Source organism: Schistocerca serialis, chromosome 4 (genome assembly GCF_023864345.2).
Source record: "Schistocerca serialis cubense isolate TAMUIC-IGC-003099 chromosome 4, iqSchSeri2.2, whole genome shotgun sequence".
Lineage (NCBI taxonomy): Eukaryota > Metazoa > Arthropoda > Insecta > Orthoptera > Acrididae > Schistocerca > Schistocerca serialis.
The window spans coordinates 244298972-244324026 of NC_064641.1; the positions used below are offsets into that span (position 1 = coordinate 244298972).

The 25055-nt window shown below is 50.8% G+C and overlaps 1 protein-coding gene across 1 annotated transcript in view; it reads left to right on the forward strand.

Annotated features, from left to right (window-relative positions):
* LOC126473640 (attractin) overlaps positions 1 to 25055 on the forward strand; it is a 293725-nt gene that overhangs the window by 12486 nt on the left and 256184 nt on the right. Inside the window, exon 3 of the mRNA XM_050100828.1 lies at positions 5231 to 5359. Within this exon, the coding sequence (XP_049956785.1) occupies positions 5231 to 5359 (129 nt within the window). The remainder of the gene's footprint in view (positions 1 to 5230; positions 5360 to 25055) is intronic.

Genomic DNA, 25055 nt, shown 5'->3' on the forward strand with positions numbered 1-25055 from the left:
TAGGAGATGAAGCAGCTTGCACAGGATAGAGTAGCATGGAGAGCTGCATCAAACCAGTCTCAGGACTGAAGACCACAACAACAACACCTGGGGCTATTATTTTGTGAAGATTTTCAGCTGCTCCCACTGTCACCCTACCTTCTTCAATCAGGAACGAGTGGAAGAGGCTCAGACAATATCCTTCTCTACTCAAAATTGTGAGTGCTACAATGCTGCCTTTACTATGAGGGAGCTAGATAATGCTCTCACTTCATCCCAATCCTCCACCCCAGGGTTGGACAATGTTCACATTCAGATGTAGAACCTCTCTGGCGGGCAAGCACTTTCTCCTTCATACTTGTAATCGCATCTGGGCAGAGGCATGTTTCCCCAGGCGCTGGCGTGAAGCCACTGTCATACGCATACCTAAGCCCAGTAAGGATGAACACCTTCCTTTTAGTTATTGCCCCATTTCTCTCACCAGCTGTGTTTGCAAGGTGATGGAATATATGATTCGTGACCGGCTGGTATGGTGGCTCGAGTCTCGCAATTTACTGACCACTGCACAATGTGGATTTCGAGCACGCCATTCTGCAGTTGACTGTCTTGTCACCCATAAACCCATGTTATGAATGGTTTTGTGTGGAAACACCAGACTGTGGCTATGTTTCTTGATCAGGAGGAAGCCTACGACACCTGCTGGAGGACTGGTACCCTCCGTACTCTCTACACGTGGGGCTTATGTGGTCACATGCCCCATTTCCTTCAGGAATTTTTAAATGGCCAAGTTTTCAAGGTGCGTGTGGGTTCTGCATTATCAGGACACCTTTATCCAGGAAAATGGCGTGCCTCAGGGTTCCGTCCTGAGTGTCACTCTCTTTGATGTTGCCATTAACCCTGTTAAGGCCTATCTTTGCAGTTCACCTTGGTCTTATTGAGTGGTGTCTTCAGGGATGTCTCAATCATCTTGAGTCATGGAGTATCAACAGTGGCTTTCACTTTGCCACTGACGAAACCATTTGTATAAATTTCTGGTGGTGCAATTGGTTTCTTCCACCATCTTTATGTCTTGGATACGTTGCTCTTCCGTTTGTTGAAACTATGAAATTTCTGGGGCTCATGCTCAATAGGAAACTTTCTTGGTCCTTCCTGGCTGCCCGCTGTACGTGGTCCCTCAATGGCCTACGTGTCATCCTCAACAGATATGCATGCCGTTTGTCTGCCCTGCCTGGCCATCCATCTTATGCCTCCTTCTTTGATGACTCATTTGATCGCCAGTTTGAGGCATGTCTCTCTTCTGTTACCTCCTGGAGTTCACTTTCGGCTCTTGGTCCAGCAGCTTAACTTCATGATACCTGCCACTTTCCCGATGTCGTGAGGAGAACCCTTTACCACCTTGGCTTTGTTCAGCGGCCTGTGTTCACTTTGGCCTTCATTTGATTTGTGGGGGTTACACTGATGGCTCTCGAACTGACCATGGTGTCGGTTGTGCTTTTGTCATAGGCACTGACATTTTTCGGTATCTGCTTCCAGAACACTGCTCAGTATTTCCAGTAGATCTCTTTGCCCTGTATCATTCCACACAGTACATCTGAAGACACAGGCTTTTCAATTGCATCATCTGTTCTCTCTCTCTCGGGGCCCTTCTGAGGCTCTGTATGCTGTACACAATCCATCCCTTGCCCACTCTTGATGGAGCCACTCGGCAAGTGATGTCACTTCATCACCACAGGTCCTTCCTTCATGGGAACAAGCTACAGCAAATCAAATGCCTCCCATCGGCTTGGACCACCTCGCCTCGGCCCTCTTGTTGTGAGGAGATCATTTTAGCTACGTTGAGTAATGGGCACTGTCTTTTTAGCTGTCCAATTAACAATGTTAAGTGGTCCTCCCCCACCTCTTTGTGCTCATTGCCCTCAACCTAGGCTGGTTCACCATTTCCTTATGGAATACCTTTTTTTTTAAATTTATATTTAAATTTATGTTTACCTTTCACCAAGTATCTGTGTTTTCTTCGGTTGATTGAAGTTAATGGGGAGTTGTTTTTTCTCTCCCCCCTGTCTCCCCCCCTGTCTCCCCCCCTGTCTCCCCCCTGTCTCCCCCCCTGTCTCCCCCCCTGTCTCCCCCCCTGTCTCCCCCCCTGTCTCCCCCCCTGTCTCCCCCCCTGTCTCCCCCCCTGTCTCCCCCCCTGTCTCCCCCCCTGTCTCCCCCCCTGTCTCCCCCCCTGTCTCCCCCCCTGTCTCCCCCCCTGTCTCCCCCCCTGTCTCCCCCCCTGTCTCCCCCCCTGTCTCCCCCCCTGTCTCCCCCCCTGTCTCCCCCCCTGTCTCCCCCCCTGTCTCCCCCCCTGTCTCCCCCCCTGTCTCCCCCCCTGTCTCCCCCCCTGTCTCCCCCCCTGTCTCCCCCCCTGTCTCCCCCCCTGTCTCCCCCCCTGTCTCCCCCCCTGTCTCCCCCCCTGTCTCCCCCCCTGTCTCCCCCCCTGTCTCCCCCCCTGTCTCCCCCCCTGTCTCCCCCCCTGTCTCCCCCCCTGTCTCCCCCCCTGTCTCCCCCCCTGTCTCCCCCCCTGTCTCCCCCCCTGTCTCCCCCCCTGTCTCCCCCCCTGTCTCCCCCCCTGTCTCCCCCCCTGTCTCCCCCCCTGTCTCCCCCCCTGTCTCCCCCCCTGTCTCCCCCCCTGTCTCCCCCCCTGTCTCCCCCCCTGTCTCCCCCCCCTGTCTCCCCCCCCTGTCTCCCCCCCCTGTCTCCCCCCCCTGTCTCCCCCCCTGTCTCCCCCCCTGTCTCCCCCCCTGTCTCCCCCCCTGTCTCCCCCCCTGTCTCCCCCCCTGTCTCCCCCCCTGTCTCCCCCCCTGTCTCCCCCCCTGTCTCCCCCCCTGTCTCCCCCCCTGTCTCCCCCCCTGTCTCCCCCCCTGTCTCCCCCCCTGTCTCCCCCCCTGTCTCCCCCCCTGTCTCCCCCCCTGTCTCCCCCCCTGTCTCCCCCCCTGTCTCCCCCCCTGTCTCCCCCCCTGTCTCCCCCCCTGTCTCCCCCCCTGTCTCCCCCCCTGTCTCCCCCCCTGTCTCCCCCCCTGTCTCCCCCCCTGTCTCCCCCCCTGTCTCCCCCCTGTCTCCCCCCCTGTCTCCCCCCCTGTCTCCCCCCCTGTCTCCCCCCCTGTCTCCCCCCCTGTCTCCCCCCCTGTCTCCCCCCCTGTCTCCCCCCCTGTCTCCCCCCCTGTCTCCCCCCCTGTCTCCCCCCCTGTCTCCCCCCCTGTCTCCCCCCCTGTCTCCCCCCCTGTCTCCCCCCCTGTCTCCCCCCCTGTCTCCCCCCCTGTCTCCCCCCCTGTCTCCCCCCCTGTCTCCCCCCCTGTCTCCCCCCTGTCTCCCCCCTGTCTCCCCCCCTGTCTCCCCCCCTGTCTCCCCCCTGTCTCCCCCCCTGTCTCCCCCCCTGTCTCCCCCCCTGTCTCCCCCCCTGTCTCCCCCCCTGTCTCCCCCCCTGTCTCCCCCCCTGTCTCCCCCCCTGTCTCCCCCCCCTGTCTCCCCCCCCTGTCTCCCCCCCCTGTCTCCCCCCCCTGTCTCCCCCCCCCTGTCTCCCCCCCCTGTCTCCCCCCCCCTGTCTCCCCCCCCCTGTCTCCCCCCCCCTGTCTCCCCCCCCTGTCTCCCCCCCCCTGTCTCCCCCCCCTGTCTCCCCCCCCCTGTCTCCCCCCCCCTGTCTCCCCCCCCCTGTCTCCCCCCCCTGTCTCCCCCCCTGTCTCCCCCCCTGTCCCCCCCCCCTGTCCCCCCCCCCCCTGTCTCCCCCCCCCCTGTCTCCCCCCCCCTGTCTCCCCCCCTGTCTCCCCCCCCCTGTCTCCCCCCCCCCTGTCTCCCCCCCTGTCTCCCCCCCCTGTCTCCCCCCCCTGTCTCCCCCCCTGTCTCCCCCCCTGTCTCCCCCCCTGTCTCCCCCCCTGTCTCCCCCCCCTGTCTCCCCCCCTGTCTCCCCCCCTGTCTCCCCCCCTGTCTCCCCCCCTGTCTCCCCCCCTGTCTCCCCCCCTGTCTCCCCCCTGTCTCCCCCCCTGTCTCCCCCCCTGTCTCCCCCCCCTGTCTCCCCCCCTGTCTCCCCCCATGTCTCCCCCCCCCCATGTCTCCCCCCCCCATGTCTCCCCCCCCCAATGTCTCCCCCCCCAATGTCTCCCCCCCCCAATGTCTCCCCCCCCTGTCTCCCCCCCATGTCTCCCCCCCTGTCTCCCCCCCCTGTCTCCCCCCCCTGTCTCCCCCCCTGTCTCCCCCCCTGTCTCCCCCCCCTGTCTCCCCCCCATGTCTCCCCCCCCATGTCTCCCCCCCCTGTCTCCCCCCCATGTCTCCCCCCCCTGTCTCCCCCCCATGTCTCCCCCCCCCTGTCTCCCCCCCTCTGTCTCCCCCCCCCATGTCTCCCCCCCCCCATGTCTCCCCCCCCGTCTCCCCCCCCGTCTCCCCCCCGTCTCCCCCCCCGTCTCCCCCCCGTCTCCCCCCCCGTCTCCCCCCCGTCTCCCCCCCCGTCTCCCCCCCCGTCCCCCCCCGTCTCCCCCCCCGTCTCCCCCCCGTCTCCCCCCCGTCTCCCCCCCGTCTCCCCCCCGTCTCCCCCCCGTCTCCCCCCCCCGTCTCCCCCCCCCCGTCTCCCCCCCCGTCTCCCCCCCCCGTCTCCCCCCCCCCGTCTCCCCCCGTCTCCCCCCCCGTCTCCCCCCCCGTCTCCCCCCCGTCTCCCCCACCCCGTCTCCCCCCCCCGTCTCCCCCCCCGTCTCCCCCCCCCGTCTCCCCCCCGTCTCTCCCCCCCGTCTCCCCCCCGTCTCTCCCCCCCTGTCTCCCTCTCCCCCCCCTGTCTCCCTCTCCCCCCCCTGTCTCCCTCTCCCCCCCCTGTCTCCCTCACCCCAACCCCCCCTCCGTCTCCCTCACCCCAACCCCCCCCCCCTCCCTCACTCTGCCCCCCCCGTCTCCCTCACTCTGCCCCCCCGTCTCCCTCACTCTGCCTCCCTCTCTCTCTCTCTCTCTCTCTCTCTCTCTCCCCCTCTCCCCCTCTCCCCCTCTTCTCCCCCCCACGCCTCCGCCCCGTCTCCCACCCCCCCGCCTCCCCCCTCTTCCCCCCCTTCTCCCCCCCTCTTCTCCCCCCCCATCTCCGATTATACAGGAGGGGGAAAATCTTGAGGGGAAACTTAGATAATGGTTCATATAATGACAGCTGTGTATCCTAATTATTTGTAAGCTATATATCCTGATTATTTGTAAGAGTTTCTTGACAGAAAATGTTAACATGAATTGTGTAATTCTGTTTCAGTGGTCTTATGTACAAAGATGGTTATACCATCAGAAAAATTCCAGAAGTGGTAGCAAAGTCTGGTTCAGCTTTATTGCATTTTTACAGTGATGTTGCGTACAACATGACAGGATTCAATATTTCCTATAGGTAAGATAAACTACTTCTAATGGTAATATTTTTCATGATGCAGTAGTTTTACACATTCAGTTGTTTAAAGTCTGATCAGGATTATTGTCACCGGGAGAATGGTACGACAAATATTTGCTTGGTGGTTATTTTGTTTATTGTGAAAGCTCTTTTGTGTATCTATGTTTATAAACTTACACAAAAGATTTAATTTCATTCACTGTAATTTCATAATTGGCTAGTTTCATCATAAGAAAATAACTTTCCTGTGTTTACGTGGTGTTGCTGAGCACAACCTGTGTTTACTATTTTAGCACATCATCCTTCTCTCTTTTCCATTTTAGTAAGCAGGTAATTGTACACTTGATTGCACTAAAAGTGATGGCAGAAAATTACGTCCGGTATTGAAGTGTGGTACACTACTGTCACGAATTAAATACAGCATCCCATTTTTGCAGATTATATTCAGAACTTGCTGAAGGGAAAGTACAGTGTGAAATATTATGCGAAACTGGTCTTATCTAAAACTGTGAAATGATGGATAACACAATATTATGGTACTGGAGAATCCAGCAGGCGTGTAGAAACTAGATGTTGGTGTGTAACAATACCGGTCCTGGATAATGAAGTTGTAAACATATCGCAGCAAAATCCATTTCTGAACATGATGTAATTAGACATATTAGCACTTTTTCCAGTTTGTTTGGCGCATTTCAGGCCTGCCTTTGGGAGACTGGACTAGAAAGGAAATGTGTGGTCATCAAGAGAAAGTTCTGTGATGACCATTTTCTGAGAAAAATACCTATCACAACTGGTGAAATGTAATATTTTCAGATGGAATTTGTATTTTTTACATCAAATGGTGGACTAGTAAGAGTCTGTAGGCTACACAATGTTTGTTTCAATCTAAAATATACATATCCTTAATATATGTATGAGTGGCCATGCAACTGGTAGTTTGGGGGTGGATGTGTTCCCGTAGACTCGAGTTGCTTCCGAGGATAGATGGCCAGCTTGATGCTGCCCAGTATACTCATATTATAGGTAATATTGTGATCCCATCAGTGCGACAACTGTATCTAGAAAGATTCCTCTGTTTCTAACAGGATCACTCTTTGGTAACAACAATGGCGCAAGACTGATTTTTAGAACAGAATGAGATTTATTTTTGCACCAGACCTAAGCCCCTTTGAATATGTGTGGCCAGAAATGGAATGGAACTGCGAGAAAATAAGTCCAACCATGTACCAAGAACTACCATTGACTTTTGGTACATTGCCATAGCTGTCTTGGAGGGGGTGGCAGGAAATGAGAGATTTATTATTCACCTCATAGACTCTCTTTCATGCAGAATACAGATGCTCACTGAAGGGGAAGACTTTTGGACAGGACATTAAGTGATAAAGAAACTGCATGCTGTGCCCTTTTAAGGCTGAAAAAATGTTATCAAGAACTGTGCACTGTTTATCCTATTAATTTTAATATTTTTGTAGATAAAAACAATGAATGCAGTAAAGTAAATAATATTTGCTAGGAGTCACATGGTGACCACAATGGCACCAAAATGAAAATGACAGACACAAGTCTGAAATACTGAATTTAGTCGTCTGAAATTGTTTCGCTGTGGGAGAGCATAATATGATCCCATGATCCCTCTTTTTCGGTCATCGTATGAACTTTGAAATGACAGATATTTAGATGAATGATCACAGAATAGAAAAGCTACTATAGTCCCTTTGTAGTGGAAAGGCATGGGGACAGATGAGATACCTATGAGATTCTAAGGTGCTCTTCAAGGCTGTTCACAGATGATGATCAGAAGGTAGAAACACCAGAATACAGTAACAATTTGCAAAGCATTGATGAATGGTGCAGGGACTGGCAGTCAACCCTGAATATAAATAAAAGTGACATATTGTGCATTCGTAGGAAAAGAAATCCACAACTGTACAACTACACTATTGGTGACAAATTGCCAGAAAGAGAAACTACTGTAATGTGTCTAGGAGTATATATAAGGAATGACCTTAACAATAGAAAAAGCAGATGCCAGACTGAGATTCATAGGTAGAATCATAAGAAAATATAATTAATTCACTAAGGAAATGGCTTAAGAGGCCCTTGTTTGCCAGATTTTCAAGTATTGTTCATCAACTTAGGACCTCTACCAGGCAGGACTGAGAAGAGAGAGAGAAAGTCCAGTGAAGAGAAGCACATTTCATCATGGGATTGTGTAGTCTATGTTAGTGTGTCACAGAGAAGCTCAATAAACCCCAGTGGCAGATGCTGCAAGAGAGGCATTGTATATCATGGAGTACTGTTGAAATTTCAAGTGAGTATTTTCTGGAAAGAGTTGTCCTACGTACATCTCACAAAATGATCAGAATGAGAAAATTTGAGATAGTAGAGTTAATACAGAGGCTTACTGAAAATCATTCTTCCCATGCACTATTTGTGAGTGGAACAGGGAAAGGGGGTGGGGAGGGAGGGGAGGGGGGATTAGTCAGTGGTACCAGAAGTACCCTCTGCCACACAGTGTCAGGTAGATTGTGAAGTATTGATGTAGATGTAGAAGTGGAATTCAACCTGAATTCTGCTGTTGCAGAGTTGCTTATTAGTCCACTGACCTGAGTACAAAATCACTATACGAGGGCTATCCACAAAGTACATTACATTTTGGAATTAAAAATAAATAAAGTACTGGAATTTTTTTATTATTTACAGATGAAAGCCACACTTAAATACTACTTTTCTACATAGTTGCCATTTAAATTAAGGCACTTATTGTAGCGATGGACGAGCTTGGGAATTCCTTCGTCGTAAAATTCGGTCGCCTGCGCCTTCAACCACGTGGCGACTGTCTTTTGGGACAGAAAAAGTGTGATTTTTGTGGATTTCCTGGAAAGAGGCACTACAATAAACTCTCAAAGGTATTGCCAAACTCGGCACAACCTCAGAAGAGCAATACAAAACAAGCACAGGGGAAAGTTGGGCTCAAAGATCTTGCTGATTCACGACAACGCCCGGGCCCACACGGCAAATGCCACTCGTGAAGTTCTCGAATCTTTTAAGTGGGAGTTGTTTCCTCATCCGTCGTCCCCCCTGCGGGTCCGGGGTAAGAATAGGCCCGAGGTATTCCTGCCTGTCGTAAGAGGCGACTAAAAGGAGTTTCAACCATTTCAGCCTTCCATGTGATGGTCCCCCTTGGGGTTTGACCTCCATTTTTCAAAATTCTACAGAAGTACGAGCCTTTTGGGGAAGGACGCTTTACGTGGTGTCTCCCTGGTCCTCAGTGCACTAAGACCTTGGCACTCAGCATTGTAACGGCGTTGTAACCACACCCACTATTCCTCAAATTGGGCCTAAACGCCTGATGGGTTGCACAAGTTTACGCCCATAGTGCGTCCCCATCTGCACTTACGATCATGATGGACTTTCCATGGCACCCGAAATCCAGCACGGTAGCCAGCCCGTTGTGGTGGGGTTGTCATGTACCCTCTAGGTTGTAGCCCCCTGACAACACAGGGATCGTACTGCCGATACCTGAGCTGCATCCTCCCCACGTCGGCCAAGGAGTAGATGCCCGTCTCCTTGGGGCATCAGGACTCCCGGCAACGGTCATCCTGCCAGGTGGCCCTTGCTGAGGCTGGGTGGCGCCCGTGAGGAGAGCCCCTGGTCGGAGTGGGTGGTATCGGGGCGGACGTTTCGCAGATGAAACGTCAACATGTATCGGGTCGCTCTGCAGCCGAGTCTTTTAAAAAGAAAGGTACTGTCTCTGGTTCTGGTTCTCCTGCCCCTTCCCCTTCCCCCTTGGCCACTCCCTGGGAGGAAGGAAAGGCCCGCCGGCTTGGGGCGAAGTACTTCCCCCGCTATTTAGTCTGTTCTTGGACTGATGGGGGGACGTTCGCCACCTCCAAGCCCATGTTCTTTGTCCAGCACATCGAGGACATCTTCGGGGAAATCGAGGCTCTCAGTAAAATGCGTTCGGGGTCCGTTCTTATAAAGACCACCTCCGCCACTCAGTCGGCGGCGCTCCAGGCGTGCGACTGACTAGGGGACATCCCAGTGTCCATTGTCCCGCATCTGGCACTGAATAGGACGCAGGGGGTTATTTTTCATTGGGACCTCCTGCTGCAATCTGATGAGGAGCTCAGGGCCAACCTGGAGCGCCGAGGCGTGCATTTCGTCCGGCGAGTCCAGCGCGACCCCAAAGACCGTCGCATCGACACCGGGGCCTTTTTCCTCACCTTCGAGGAGGACGTTCTCCCGGAGAAGGTAAATGTGATGTGCTACCGGTGCGACCTTACGTCCCGCCTCCTATGCGCTGCTTTCGGTGTTTGTGCTTTGGGCACATGTCGTCACGGTGTGAGGCTGAACCCCTTTGTGGCGAGTGTGGACGTCCTCTTCGTGAGGAACATACATGCACCCCACCACCTTGGTGCGTCAATTGTCCTGGCATCCACTCGCCTAGATCTTTAGACTGCCCCGCGTATCAGATGGAGAAGAAGATCCTAGAATTAAAAACTTTGGATCGCCTCTCTTATTCTGAGGCCAGGAAAAAGTATGACCGCCTCCATCCTGTGACGTTGACAACTTAGTTTGCCTCAGTCGTGTCCACTCCTTCCACAGTATCCTCACCCCTATCCTGTCCCCCCTCCACCTCCTCACCCCATCCGGGGTCTATGCCTCCGCCTCCCAAATCCCTCCCTTCCAAATCCTCCTCCCTCGCGGCCCCTGCCCCCTCTGCCCCAGGGGCCACCCTTCCTCCTCCTCCCCCTCCGCCGCCTGAGAAGCGATCCTCTTCTCAGGCGTCCATCGGGGAAACGTTCTGGACCCCGGCTTCCGAGGTCCGGCGTTCCAAAACAGACCCCGCGCGTGAGGACCTTCTTCGGGTCCAGCCCACCATCGCCGTGCCTCATCGGACTTCCCAGAAGGCCTCCAAGAAGTAGTCTTTATCCCCCTCTCCACCCCGGCGTGTTTCGTCTGACACTCCATCCGTGAGTCGCTGCTCCCAGCCGTCCTCAGTTTCGCCGGGACGCTCTGCTGCCAGGTGCTCAGCAGGCCTCTCATCGGTGAATGAATGATGCTGCCCCTCCTACGCAACCCGGGAAAGCGGCCGCAGCTGGCAACGACTCGATGGAACAGGATCCGCCTCCCGCCAGTTGTAGCGTTGTTCCCTCGAAACCTGGCCCTCCGCGGCCGTCGAGGTGACCAGCTCTTCACCCGTGTCATTCCCCCTTTTTTCTGACTAGCGACGGCTTTGTTACATTGGAACATAAGAGGTATTTGATCTAATCGGGAGGAATTACAACTGCTCCTCCGCTTGCACTGTCCGCTCGTCCTTGGTCTCCAAGAAACCAAGTTGCGCCCAACTGACCGTATTGCTTTTACCCACTATACCTCGGAGCGGTCTGACCTCACCCCTGTGGACAGTATTCCAGCTCATGGTGGGGTCATGTTGCTCGTTCGAGACGATGTCTATTACCATCCCATCCCATTCACCACCCCACTCCAAGCAATAGCTGTCCGTATTACTCTTTCTGCCTTTACTTTTTCCCTTTTGTACCGTCTACACTCCATCGTCATCCGCAGTTAGTCGGGCTAACATGTTGCACCTGATTGATCAGCTTCCTCCGCCGTTTTTATTGTTTGGCGACTTCAATGCCCATCATCCCCTTTGGGGCTCTCCTGCATCCTGTCCGAGAGGCTCCCTCTTGGCGGATGTCTTCAACCATCTCAATCTTGTCTGTCTCGATACTGGCGCCCCGACTTTCCTCTTGGACTCTACTCATACCTACTGCCACTTGGACCTCTCGATCTGTTCTACCACTCTTGCCCGTCGGTTCGAGTGGTATGACCTTTCTGACACCTATTCGAGTGACCACTTCCCCTGTGTCGTTCGTCTCCTGCACCACACCCCATCCCCACGTCTTTCGAGCTGGAACATACCGAAAGCTGACTGGGGACTTTACTCCTCCCTGGCGACCTTTCCGGACCACGTTTTTCTCAGTTGTGACAGTCAGGTCGAATACCTCACGGCTGTTATCATCCATGCTGTCGAACGTTCCATTCCTCGTACTACCTCTTCTTCATGTCGCGTTTCCGTACCCTGGTGGAATGAGGCTTGTAGAGACGCTATCCGTGCTTGCCGACGTGCTTTATGCACCTTTCGCCGCCATCCTACGTTGGCGAATTGTATTGGATACAAACGACTCCGAGCGCAATGCCGTAGAGTCATCAAAGACAGCGAAAAAGCTTGTTGGGCCTCTTTCACCAGCTCCTTTAACAGTTTGACTCCCTCTTCTGTCGTCTGGGGTGACCTGCGCCGGCTGTCGGGCATTAAGGCCCACTCCTCGGTACCTGGACTGACTTCAGGTAATGAGGTCCTTGTTGATCCTGTGGATGTCTCCAACGCCTTCGGCCGCTTTTTCGCGGAGGTTTCAAGCTTCGCCTATTACCACCCTGCCTTCCTTCCCAGGAAAGAGGCAGAAGAGGCTCGGCGACCTTCCTTCCACTTGCTGAATCTGGAAAATTATAATGCCCCATTTACTATGCGGGAACTCGAACGTGCACTTGCACTGTCCCGGTCCTCCGCTCCGGGGCCAGATGCCATTCACATTCAGATGCTGGCTCATCTTTCTCCAGCAGGCAAAAGCTTCCTTCTTCATACCTACAATCGCGTCTGGACCGAAGGTCAAGTCCCCATGCGTTGGTGTGACACCGTCGTTGTTCCTGTACCCAAACCCGGGAAGGATAGACACCTTCCTTCTAGTTACCGCCCCATTTCTCTTACAAGCTGTGTCTGTAAGGTGATGGAGCGCATGGTTAACGCTCGGTTAGTTTGGATTCTCGAATCTCGACGGCTACTTACCAATGTTCAATGCCGCTTTCATCGCCGCCGCTACGCTGTTGACCACCTTGTGACCTTGGTCGACATTCATCATGAACAACTTTTTGCGAAAGTGCCAAACGGTAGCAGTGTTCTTCGATTTGGAGAAGGCTTATGATACCTGTTGGAGAGGAGGTATCCTCCGCACTATGCACAGGTGGGGTCTCCGCAGTCGCCTGCCCCTTTTTATTGATTCCTTTTTAACAGATCGAAAGTTTAGGGTACGTGTGGGTTCCGTATTGTCCGACGTCTTCCTCCAGGAGAACGGAGTGCCTCAGGGCTCCGTCTTGAGCGTAGCCCTTTTTGCCATAGCGATCAATCCAATTATGGATTGCATTCCACCTAATGTCTCAGGCTCTCTTTTTGTCTATGACTTCGTGATCTACTGCAGTGCCCAGAGAACATGCCTCCTGGAGTGCTGCCTTCAGCGTTGTCTAGACAGCCTATACTCGTGGAATGTGGCAAATGGCTTCCGGTTTTCTGAAGAGAAGACAGTTTGCATCAACTTTTGGCGATATAAAGCATTCCTTCCGCCATCCTTACATCTCGGTCCCGTTGTTCTCCCATTCGTGGAAACAACTAAGTTTCTAGGGCTCACACTGGACAGGAAACTTTGTTGGTCTCCGCACGTCTCTTATTTGGCTGCCCGTTGTACACGTTCCCTTAATGTCCTCAGAGTTCTTAGTGGTTCATCCTGGGGAGCAGATGGCACTGTCCTGCTTCGCTTGTATCGGTCCATAGTCCGATCAAAGCTGGATTATGGGAGCCTCGTCTGCTCGGCCATCCCTGTTACGCCGTCTCAACTCCATCCACCATTGGGGGTTACATCTTGTGACCGGAGCATTCTACACTAGTCCCGTCGAGAGTCTTTATGCTGAAGCTGCCGAATTACCATTGACCTACCGGCGCGACGTACTGCTTTGTTGGTATGCCTGCCGGCTGTTGTCAATGCCCGACCACCCTCTTATCAGTGCTTCTTCGCCGATTCTCTCGACAGTCAGTATGGGTTGTATGTGTCTGCCCTGCTGCCCCCTGGAGTCCGCTTTCGTCGCCTGCTTCGACAATTGGATTTTGCCCTCCCTACTACCTTTAGAGAGGGTGAGAGCCCGACACCACCGTGGCTCCAGGCTCCGGTTCATGTTTATCTCGACCTCAGCTCGCTCCCGAAGGAGGGTACTCCGGCTGCAGTGTATTGCTCACGGTTTGCCGAACTTCGTGCGCGACTTGCCAATCACACCTTTATTTACACTGATGGCTCCAAAACTGACAATGGTGTCGGCTATGCCTTTGTCGTCGGGGCCAGCACCTTTAAATACCGGCTCCTCGACTAGTGTTCCAGCTTTACGGCCGAGCTTTTTGCTCTCCATCAGGCCGTTCAGTATACCCGCTGCCACCGCCATTCATCGTATGTACTCTGCTCTGATTCACTCAGTGCTCTTCAGAGCCTTGGAGCTCCATATCCGGTCCAGCCCTTGGTGCAACGGATCCAGCAGTCCCTCCATTCTTCTGCTGCTGATGGCTCTCCTGTCAGCTTTCTGTGGGTTCCCGGCCATGTAGGAGTGCTTGGGAATGAGGCTGCTGATGCTGCAGCCAAGGCTGCAGTCCTCCTGCCCCGGCCGGCCTCCCATTGTGTCCCGTCATCTGACATTAGTAGGGTTGTTTGTAGGAGGCTTGTGTCTTTGTGGTGGGATACTTGGTCATCACTTCAAGGAAACAAGCTCCGGGCAGTAAAACCGTTCCCAACTGCTTGGACAACCTCCTCCCAACCATCTCGGCGAGAAGAGGTCCTTCTGACCAGGTTGCGGATTGGGCATTGCCGGTTTAGCCACCGCTACCTGCTCTCCGATGACCCAGCCCCGCGGTGCCCTTGTGGTCATGCACTAACAGTGCACCATGTTTTATTGTCGTGTCCCCGTTTTAGTCAATCTCGTGTTGTCCTGTCTCTGCCATCTACTTTACAGGATATTTTAGCTGATGACGCTCAAGCAGCTGCTCGTGTTCTTCGTTTCATTACTTTGACTGGCTTGTCCAAAGACATCTAACTCCTTCACTTATTTTGTAAGAACTTTCTGGTGTCCCCCCCCCCCCCCCCCCCCCCCGCCTTGAGTTTTACTAGATTCTATGTGCTCTAACAATTGTGACTGGGCGCTAATGACCTCAGTAGTTGAGCGCCCTTAAATGCCAAAAAGAAAAAAACCTCATCCGTCGTACAGTCCCGACCTGGCACCGAGCGACTTCCACTTATTCATTCCCAGCAATGAAGAAGTGGTTGGCTATGCAGCGTTTTGATGACAACGCACAGCTTCAAGAAGAGGTAACCATGTGGTTGAAGGCGCAGGTGGCCGAATTTTACGACAAAGGAATTTCCAAGCTCGTCCATTGCTACAATAAGTGCCTTAATTTAAATGGCAACTATGTAGAAAAGTAGTATTTAAGTGTGGCTTTCATCTGTATATAATAAAAAAAAATTCCAATACTTTATTTATTTTTAATTCCAAAACGTAATGTACTTTGTGGATAGCCGTCGTATTAAGTGTTTTGATATTCACGTTTTTGTAACTGTTGTTCTGTCCTTGACTTCACAACTTACAAGGGAACCTCCCCATCGCACCCCCCTCAGATTTAGTTATAAGTTGGCACAGTGGATAGGCCTTAGAAAACTGAACACAGATCAATTGAGAAAACAGGAAGAAGTTGTGTGGAACTGTGAAAAAATAAACCAAATATACAAACTGAGTAGTTCATGCGAAGATATGCAACATCAAGGGGACTGAGAACGCAGTAGCGCCGTGGTCTCGTGGTAACATGAGCAGCTGCGGAAGGATAGGTCCTTGGTTCAAATCCTCCATCGAATGAAAATTTTAACTTTTTATTTTCAGTTTATGTGACAAACTCTTATGTTTTCATCACTTTTTTGGGAGTGATTATCACATCCACAAGAAAACCTAAATCGGGCAAGGTAGAAGAATCTTTTTACCCATTCACCAAGTGTACAAGTTTGGTGTGTCGACAACATATTCCTGTCATGTGACGCACATGCCGTCACCAGTGTCGTACAGAATATATCAGATGTGTTTTCCTGTGGAGGAATCGGTTGACCTATGACCTTGCGATCAAATGTTTTCGGTTCCCATTGGAGAGGCACGTCCTTTCGTCTACTAATCGTACGGTTTTGCTATGCGGTCGCAAAACACAGAAACTAAACTTATTACAGCGAACAGAGACGTCGATGAACGAACGGACAGATAATAACTATGCAAAAAGAAAGAAAGTAAAATTTTCACTCGAGGGAAGACTTGAACCAAGGACCTCTCGTTCAGCAGCTGCTCACGCTACCACCGGAACACGGCGCTCCTGAGCTCACATTGTCCATGATATTGCTTATGTGGCCCATGGACTACTCAGTTTGTATATTTTGTTTATTTTTTCACATTTCCACACAACTTCTTCCTGTTTTCTCAATTGATCTGTGTTCAGTTTATCAAGGCCTATCCACTGTGCCAACTTATAACTTAATCTGAGGGGGGGGGGGGGGGGGGGGTGCGATGGGGAGGTTCCCTTGTTAGTACCATTTCTACATCTGAAATCCTAGGAATGACACTAAGATTTTCTTGTGTGTTTAGAGGGTACTTGGTTTGTCCCACGACTCCCTCATACTTTACTTCTGTGAGCAGTACTGTGCATTCTGTGATGTGATTGGCTACTGTGTAACTTGATGAACAAGGCAAATTTTAGTCACTATCACTTTTTTTACTGTCAGGTGTATGTAAAATGTTAAAACTGGTTCTAAATGGTAAGCAGCTGTACCATTTCGAAACAGCTTTCACAGTAATAAGCAAAATTAAACACTGTACACTTGTACAAATGATGCGCTAGTAAAAAGTAGGTAGTCTAATTTGAAGGGAAAAATAGGCGGATTAACATTTTCAGCTTCGCTGATGAATCTTCTTTTAGTAAGGAGTGGTTTAGTGCTTTTAAAAATGGTGTGCTTATAAGGGATTTGTCAGTACGGATGATGTGGATGGGCCTTGTAAGAAAAGTATTGTGATTTATGTATCATTGTTCTATCCAAAAGGGGCTTCACCTAGCTGTACACCAGTAAAATGTAACTTCTTTTGATTATCACGGAGTGCTCACTTATTGATCAATTGACATTTTCAACCTCAGTTGCCGTTAGCATCAGCTGTACATCAGACCCCAATACTCATTTTCGTTTTATGTGCATTTTTGAGTTCTTGCTTGTTCCACAAAGTTTTGAAAGTTTCCACCCCAGGTCTGTGGTGAAATCCTAGCAGTTTGTGCACATCAGATTAGTACTGGTAATGGCTACTCATTGTAATTTATGGCTTCTGACATATGCATATGCAGTTCATTGAAGTTTTGAATTACCAGCTTTGCCTTTCTTTTAAACATTATTATTAGCACTTTCCATTCACATCTGAGTCATTTGTCAGTTGAATAACTTTTGGAGTATTATGATACATATAGGGTAATTGGATAGATAAAAAAATCTATCCACCAAGCGGCAGCAGAACACACACATAAAAGATTATAATTAGGCAAGCTTTCGGATCCAGGCTTTCCTTCTCATCCCGTCCAGCAAATCTCCCCTGACCTGCGATTCTGGGGACTCTCCCGAGATCTACCTCTTTTCCTAGACCTCTCCAGTACTCTCTCTTCATCCCTCTTTTTTCCCCTTCAACCCTTCTGCCAGGAGGAGCCACTGCCTCCAAAAGCATGCCTAATTATAATCTTTTATGTGTGTGTTCTGCCACTGCTTGGTGAGTAGGTTTTTTAATCTATGCAATTACCTTATTGTGTCAAAATAGATTGTTTCCATTGTTTTCATTCAAAAATATGAGAGGGACAGTTCCTGTGGTAGAAATAGTCTTTATAGTCTTTGTTTCATGACCAGATATTGCCTTCTCCAAGAAACTAGACCCTGACCTTGTGCAATCAAGCCCACAAGAAATCATTTTATGATTGGTAAATTACTTTGTGTATGTAGACAAGGGCAAGACAAGTCATTTTAATACTATGAAAAGGATAGATTTCTACTCACCATATAGCTGAGATTTTGAGTCGTAGATTGACACAACAAAAAGACTGTCGGCCAGAAAGACCTTTTTCCAAATTAGACATGTACACAGGCACACTCACATAAAAACAACTCGCACACATTACCCTTTTCTCTGTCTGGCCGTGGCAGCTGGAGACAGGGGTCATGTGTGTGTGAGGTGCATTTGCATTAGTTTGTGTGTCTGTGTATGTTGTCTAGTTTGGAAGGAGGTCTTTTTGGCCAAAAGCTAACATGTTTGACAGTTTTTTTGTTGTGCCTGTGTGTGATTCAGCATCTTCACTATATAGTGAGGAGCAATCCATTGTTTTCAACAAAAATATTCAATTATTGGTAATATAATGTAAATGGATAGATACTGAGTCAGTCTTTTATTCTCATCCTGTCAGGTAAATCTCCCCTGACCCGAGGTTCTGGGTGACGTTTCTAAAATGCATCCTTTCCCTAAACCTCTCCAGTCCTTCTCCTTCCCCCCTCTTCCCCCCTTCAACTCATCTGCCAGAAGAAGGAGGCACTGACTCTGAAAGCTTGTAAAAGTTAAATCCTTTCATATGTGTGTTCCCCTGCCACCTCTTAGTGAGTAGATTTTTTAATCCTGTCGTAAGAGGCGACTAAAAGGAGTCTCACACCTTTCGGTCTTTATGTGATGGTCCCCTGTAGGGTTTGACCTCCATTTTTCAAAATTTTGCCATAGAGCGAGTCAAATGGGGAAGGGCACGTTACATTGTGCATTGAGATCTTTATCCCACTTTCTCATCGAGGCATTGCAGTCCCACTCATCCTCCATCTCTTGGGTGAGGACACCTTCCTGGGTGCGTTTTTCTCTACCCACTGTGCAGTGTCGTTTTCTGCATCGACATTGACCATGGAATTCTTTGCACCTCATATCCAGCACGGTAGCCAGTCCATTATGGTGGGGCTGCCATGTACCATGTTGGTTGTAGCCCCCTGACTCCACAGGGATCGCTCTGCTGATGGTTGCACTGTTAACTCTCCACGTATGCCAAGGAGTAGATGCCCATCACCCTGGGGCATTGGGACTCCCGGCAATGGCTATCCTGCCAGGTGGCCTTTGCTGCAGCTGAGTAGCGCCCATGGGGAGGGCCCCTGGTCGAAGTGGGTGGCATCAGGGCGGATGACGCACAATGAAGCGTAGCATGTCATCACTTGCTGGTGGTCAAACGCCAGTAGTCTCTAAGCTATCCAAGTCTCAGTACAGTGCAGGGAAGTATGATCTTAAACCATTCCCTTCCGTGGCCACACCATGGGAAAAACACCAGGCTAAGGATGGCAGTGAACTTTATTTGCCCTGGTACCTTGTATGTACGAGAGCTGATGGGGAGTCCTTTGTCTTGATGAAGCCTCACTTTTTTGTAGAGCATTTAGAGGACAAGTTTGGGTAGGTGGAGAGCTTGTCCAAAATGCGGTCAGGGTCAGTCTTGATAAAATAGGCATCCTCTGTCCAGTCACGGGCATTACTCGCTTGTTACAAGCTCGGGAATGTTTCCATTAACATCACATCTCATAAGAGCTTAAATATGGTCCAGGGTATTGTATTGCACAGGGACTTTCTTTTGCAGTTCGATGACGAGCTGTGCTCCAACTTAGAGCGACAGGGAGTTCATTTCATCCAGGTTCCTTTCAAAGGGCACAGCCGACTTCCTTCCCCATCCCTCCCTAATCGAATGAGACTGATGACCTCGCTGTCTGGTCTCCTCCCCAAAACAACCCAACCCAAATCATTTCGTCCAGCATGTCCTTTGGTGTCCGAGGGATAATCAGGTTGCCACCGGCGCCTTCATCTTGGCCTTTAAGGCTGACACATTACCCGAGAAGGTCAAAGTGATGGTCTACTGCTGTGATGTCAAGCCATGTATACCTCCCCAATTGCACTGCTTTAAGTTCTGGAAGTTCGGCCATATATCTTCCTACTGTACTTCACATGTTGAGATTGTGGACGTCCATCCCATCCCAATACTCCATGTGCCCTCCCTCCCATCTGTGTCGACTACGGAGAGCGTCATTCCCCTTGCTCATGAGACTGCAGGGTTTTACAGCACGAAAGGGAAATCGTGGAATACAAGATGCTGGACCAACTAGCTTACACTAAGGCTAAGATGAAATTTGAGGGCCTACATCCTGTGGCTGTGACCTTCTCTTATGCCGCCACTACGAGAACAGTTGTAGCCCCATCAGTTCCGTGAGTTCCAGTTGGCTTTCAGAGTCATAAGAGTACACCTGCCTTCTTGCTGGTGGGGGGACTTCCCTCCCTGTTGCTCCCACCTACCTTGGGAGCACTGTCCCCCCAACCATTGGGGACACCAGTCCCCACTTCTCAGCTGGAGAAGCGTAAGTCTTCTTTGGCTCCTCTTGCTAGGAAGGAGTCCATTGGGTCACTACCTTACCAGGTTTCTGCTAGTGGGAAAGATGACACCCGCCAGTGGCTGAAGTACCCAAAAGCAGCTGGTCGTAGGGCTTCACTATCATCCTCCATCCCAGAGACAGAATCAGTGGTGCCCTTCCAGCCAAAGAAACCGAAGGATCAGTGAGAGAAATCCAGAAAGAAGACCCCAGAATCAAGGGAATTGTGGTGGCACCCACACCACTGCTGCCTACAAGCTCTGCATCTGAGGATGAGGTGAAGATTCTGACATCCACTGAGGACCTAGATCTCACCAGGCCCTCAGACACAAAGGATATAGCCTGTTCAGGAAATAAGTCGGTGGCGGCAGGTGACCGTGAGGCGTAAATGCCTCATAGTGTTTCATGCTTTCCCAGTCTCATGATCACGTAATCATCCAGTGGAATTGCGGTGGTTTTTTCCACTACCTGGCTGAGCTACGGCAACTGTTAAGCTTTACACCTGCCTTCTGTATTGCCCTCCAGGAAGCCTGGTTCCTGGCAATGCAGACCCCTGCCCTTCGTGGCTACAGTGGATATTACAAGAACCACAACGAATATAATAGAGTGCCAAGTGGAGTTTGCATTTATGTCCTGAACTCAGTTTGTAGTGAACCTGTGCCCCCCTTCTAACTCCTCTTGAAGCTATGGCTGTCAGGATATTGGTGACACAGGAAATAACTGTCTGCAACGTATATCTCCCTTCAGATGGTGCTTTACCCCTGAACGAATTGGCTGCGCTGATTGATCAACTCCCTAAACCTTTCCTACATTTAAGAGATTTTAATGCCCATAATGCCTTGTGGAGTAACACCGTGCTTACTGGCTGTGGCAGAGATGCTGAAAATTTACTGTCCTAACTTGACCTCTGCCTCTTATACAGGGTGTTACAAAAAGGTATGACCAAACTTTCAGGAAACATTCCTCACACACAAAGAAAGAAAATATGTCATGTGGACATGTGCCCGGAAACGCTTACTTTCCATGTTAGAGCTCATTTTATTACTTCTTTTCAAATCACATTAATCATGGAATGGAAACACACAGCAACAGAATGTACCAGCGTGACTTCAAACACTTTGTTACAGGAAATGTTCAAAATGTCCTCCGTTAGCGAGGATACATGAATCCACCGTCCGTCGCATGGAATCCCTGATGCGCTGATGCAGCCCTGGAGAACGGCGTATTGTATCACAGCCGTCCACAATACGAGCATGAAGAGTCTCTACATTTGGCTCCGGGGTTGCGTAGACAAGAGCTTTCAAATGCCTCCATACATGAAAGTCAAGAGGGTTGAGGTCAGGAGAGCGTGGAGGCCATGGAATTGGTCCGCCTCTACCAATCCATCGGTCACTGAATCTGTTGTTGAGAAGCGTACGAACACTTCGACTGAAATGTGCATGAGCTCCATCGTGCATGAACCACATGTTGTGTCGTACTTGTAAAGGCACATGTTCTAGCAGCTTAGGTAGAGTATCCTGTATGAAATCATGACAACATGCTTCATTGAGTGTAGGTGGAAGAACATGGGGCCCAATCAAGACATCACCAACAATGCCTGCCCAAACGTTCACAGAAAATCTGTGTTGATGACGTGATTGCACAATTGCGTGCGGATTCTCGTCAGCCCACACATGTTGATTGTGAAAATTTAAAATTTGATCACGTTGGAATGAAGCCTCATCCGTAAAGAGAACATTTGCACTGAAATGAGGATTAACACATTGTTGGATGAGCCATTCGCAGAAGTGTACCCGTGGAGGCCAATCAGCTGCTGATAATGCTTGCACATGCTGTACATGATACGAAAACAACTGGTTGTCCCGTAGCACTCTCCATACAGTGACGTGGTCAACGTTACCTTGTACAGCAGCAACTTGTCTGACGCTGACATTAGGGTTATCGTCAACTGCACGAAGAATTGCCTCGTCCAGTGCAGGTGTCCTCGTCGTTCTAGGTCTTCCCCAGTTGCGAGTCATAGACTGGAATGTTCCGTGCTCCCTAAGACGCCGATCAATTGCTTCGAATGTCTTCCTGTCGGGACACCTTCGTTCTGGAAATTTGTCTCGATACAAACGTACCACGCCACGGCTATTGCCCCGTGCTAATCCAACTCCGCATTTGTAAACATTGCACTGACTGCAAAACTACGTTCGTGATGAACACTAACCTTTTGATGCTACGTACTGATGTGCTTGATGCTAGTACTGTAGAGCAGTGAGTCGCATCTCAACATAAGCACCAAAGTCAACATTACCTTCCTTCAATTGGGCCAACTGGCGGTGAATCAAGGAAGTACAGTACATACCATCGAAACTAAAATGAGCTCTAACATGGAAATTAAGCGTTTCCGGACACATGTCCACATAACATCTTTTCTTTATTTGTGTGTGAGGAATGTTTCCTGAAAGTTTGGCCGTACCTATTTGTAACACCCTGTATACTATGTCCCTCACACATTTCATTGTGGCTCATGGTAGTTACTCGGCCATTGATTTGTCAATTTGCAGCCCAGGCCTTCTCCCATCTATCCACTGGAGAGCACATGATGACCTGTATGGTAGTGACCAGTTCCCCATATTCCTATCACTCCCCTGGCGTCATGCCCATGGACACTTACCCAGATGGGCTTTAAACAAGGCAGACTGGGAAACATTCACCTCTGCTGTCATCCTTAAATCTCCCCCACACAGTAACATCAATGTCGTGGTTGAGCAGGTGACTAAAACGATCGTTTCTGAGGTGGAAAACATGATCCCTTGTTCTTTAGGGTGCCCCCGGTGAAAGGCAGTCTGTTGGTGATCGCTGGTGTCGCTGAAGCAATTACAGAGTGTCAACGAGCTCTACAGCAATAAAAGCGGCACCCTTCCCTAGAGCACCTAATAGCCTTTAAGCGGCTCCGTGCTTGTGTTCGCCTGCTTATAAAACGACAGAAACAGGGGAGGTACATGTTGACCATTGGGTGCCATATGCCACCTTCCCAAGTCTGGACGAAGATCAGACATCTTTTTGGGTACCAGACCCCAACAGGTGTCCCTGTCGTTAACATCAGTGGTGTGCTCTCTACAGACACAGGCGCGATTGCTGAGCACTTTGCTGAGCAGTATGCTCCAGCCTCTACATTGGAGAACTATCACCTAGCCTTTCGCTCCCTCAAATGGCGGATGGAAAGGAAAATCCTCTCGTTCACTACATGCCACAGTGAACCCTATAACGCCCCCTTTCAAGAGTGGGAGCTTCTCAGCGCCCTTGCACATTGCCCCAACACAGCTCCTGGGCCGGATCGGATCCAGTCAGATGATTAAACATCTTTCGTCTGACTACAAGCAAAATCTCCTTGTCATCTTCAACCAGATCTGGTGCGGTGGCATCTTTCCATCTCAATGGCTGGAGAACACCATCATTCCAGTGCTAAAACCCGGTAAAAATTTACTTGAGTTGGGTAACTATTGGCCCATCAGCCTCACCAATGTTCTCCGTAAGCTGCTGGAACGTATGGTGTGTTGGCGGTTGGGTTGAGTCCTGGAGTCATCTGGCCTACTGGCTCCATGTCAGGGCGGCTTCCGCTAGGGTCGCTCTACCAATGATAATCTTATGTCCTTAGAGTCTGCCATCCAAGCAGCCTTTTCCAGACGCCAACACCTGGTTGCCGTCTTTTTTGACTTGCGTAAAGCATGCAACATGACCTGGCGACTTTATATCCTTGCCACATTGTATGAGTGGCGTCTCCAGGGTCCACTGCCGATTTTTGTTCAAAACTTTCTGTTGCTCCATACGTTCAGTGTCCAGATCGATGCTTCCCATGGTTCCTCCCCTTACTCAGGAGAATGGTATTCTGCAGGGCTCCATATTGACTGTATCTCTATTTTTAGTGGCCATTAATGACTAGCGGCAGCTGTAGGGCCGTTTGTCTCCCCTACTCTGTATGTGGATGACTTCTGCATTTCTTATTGCTCCTCGTTCTCTAGAACAGCACCTACAGGGAGCCATTCACAAGGTGCAGTCATGGGCTCTAGCCGACGGCTTGCAGTTTTTAGTCGCAAAGTCGTGTGTCTTGCACTTCTGTCGGTGTTGTACCGTTCATCCGGAACCAGAACTTTACCTTAATGATGATCCACTCACTGTAGTAGAGACATACCAATTCTTAGGACTGGTTTTTGACACCTGATTGACTTGGCTACCTCACCTTCGTGAGCTTAAGTGGAAGTGCTGGCGACACTTCAATGCCTTTCACTGTGTGAGCAACACCAACTGGGGTGCAGATCGCTCTACACTGCTGCAACTCTACAGAGTCTTTGTTCAATCCCGCCTTCACTATGGGAGTCCGGTTTATGGCTCGGTGGCGCCCTCAGTGCTACGTTTACTCAACCCAGTGCACCACTGTGGCATCTGCCTAGTGACGGGAGCTTTTAGAACAAGTCTGGTGACCAGTGTCCTGGTGGAAGCCAGAGTCCCTCGATTGCGGATCCGACGTGCACAACTGCTCGCCAGTTATGTTGCACACGTAGTTCGCCTGAGCGTCTGAATTACCGTCTCCTTTTCCGACCCGAGGCAGTTCATCTCCAGCATCGGCGGCCCAGGTCAGGGGTCACGATTGCGGTTTGCGTGCAATCCCTTCTCTCCAAACTGGAGTCCTTCCCTTTACCACTTCTACTTGAGGTCCACTCACGTACACCTCCATGGTGTACACCTTGGCCGAAGCTTCATCTGGACCTTTTGCATGGCCCTAAGGACTCTGTTAACCCTGCCGCTCTCCGCTGTCACTCCCTTTCGATTCTTGATGTGTTCCAGGGCTCTGAAGTTGTTTACACTGACGGCTTGATAGCTGATGGTAATTTTGGCTTCGCCTGTGTCCACAGAGACCATATTGAACAACATTCCTTGCCTGCTGGTTGCAGTGTATTCACTGCAGAGCTTGTGGCCGTATCTCCTGCATATCAGTACATCCGTTCCTCTTCTGGTGAGTTGTTTCTTCTCCGTTCTGACTCACTGATCAGCTTACGAGGTATCGACCTGTGCTACACTGGCCATCCTTTGGCAGCAAACATCCAGGAGTCCGTCTCTGCCCTGGAACGGCCCAGTCGCTCAGTGGTGTTTGTGTGGATCCCAGGACACATTGGAATCCCAGACAACGAACTTGCCGACTGTCTGGCCAAACAGGCTACGCGGAAATTGCTCCTGGAGATACAGTAACTCTGAAACTGACCTGTGTTCTGTCTTATGCCGTAAGGTTTTTCAGCTTTGGGAGACAAAGTGGCATAACAGTATGCACAACAGACTGTGTGTCGTTAAGGAGACTGCGAATGTGAGGAAGTCTTCCCTGCAGGCTTCTTGCAGGGAATCAGTTGTCC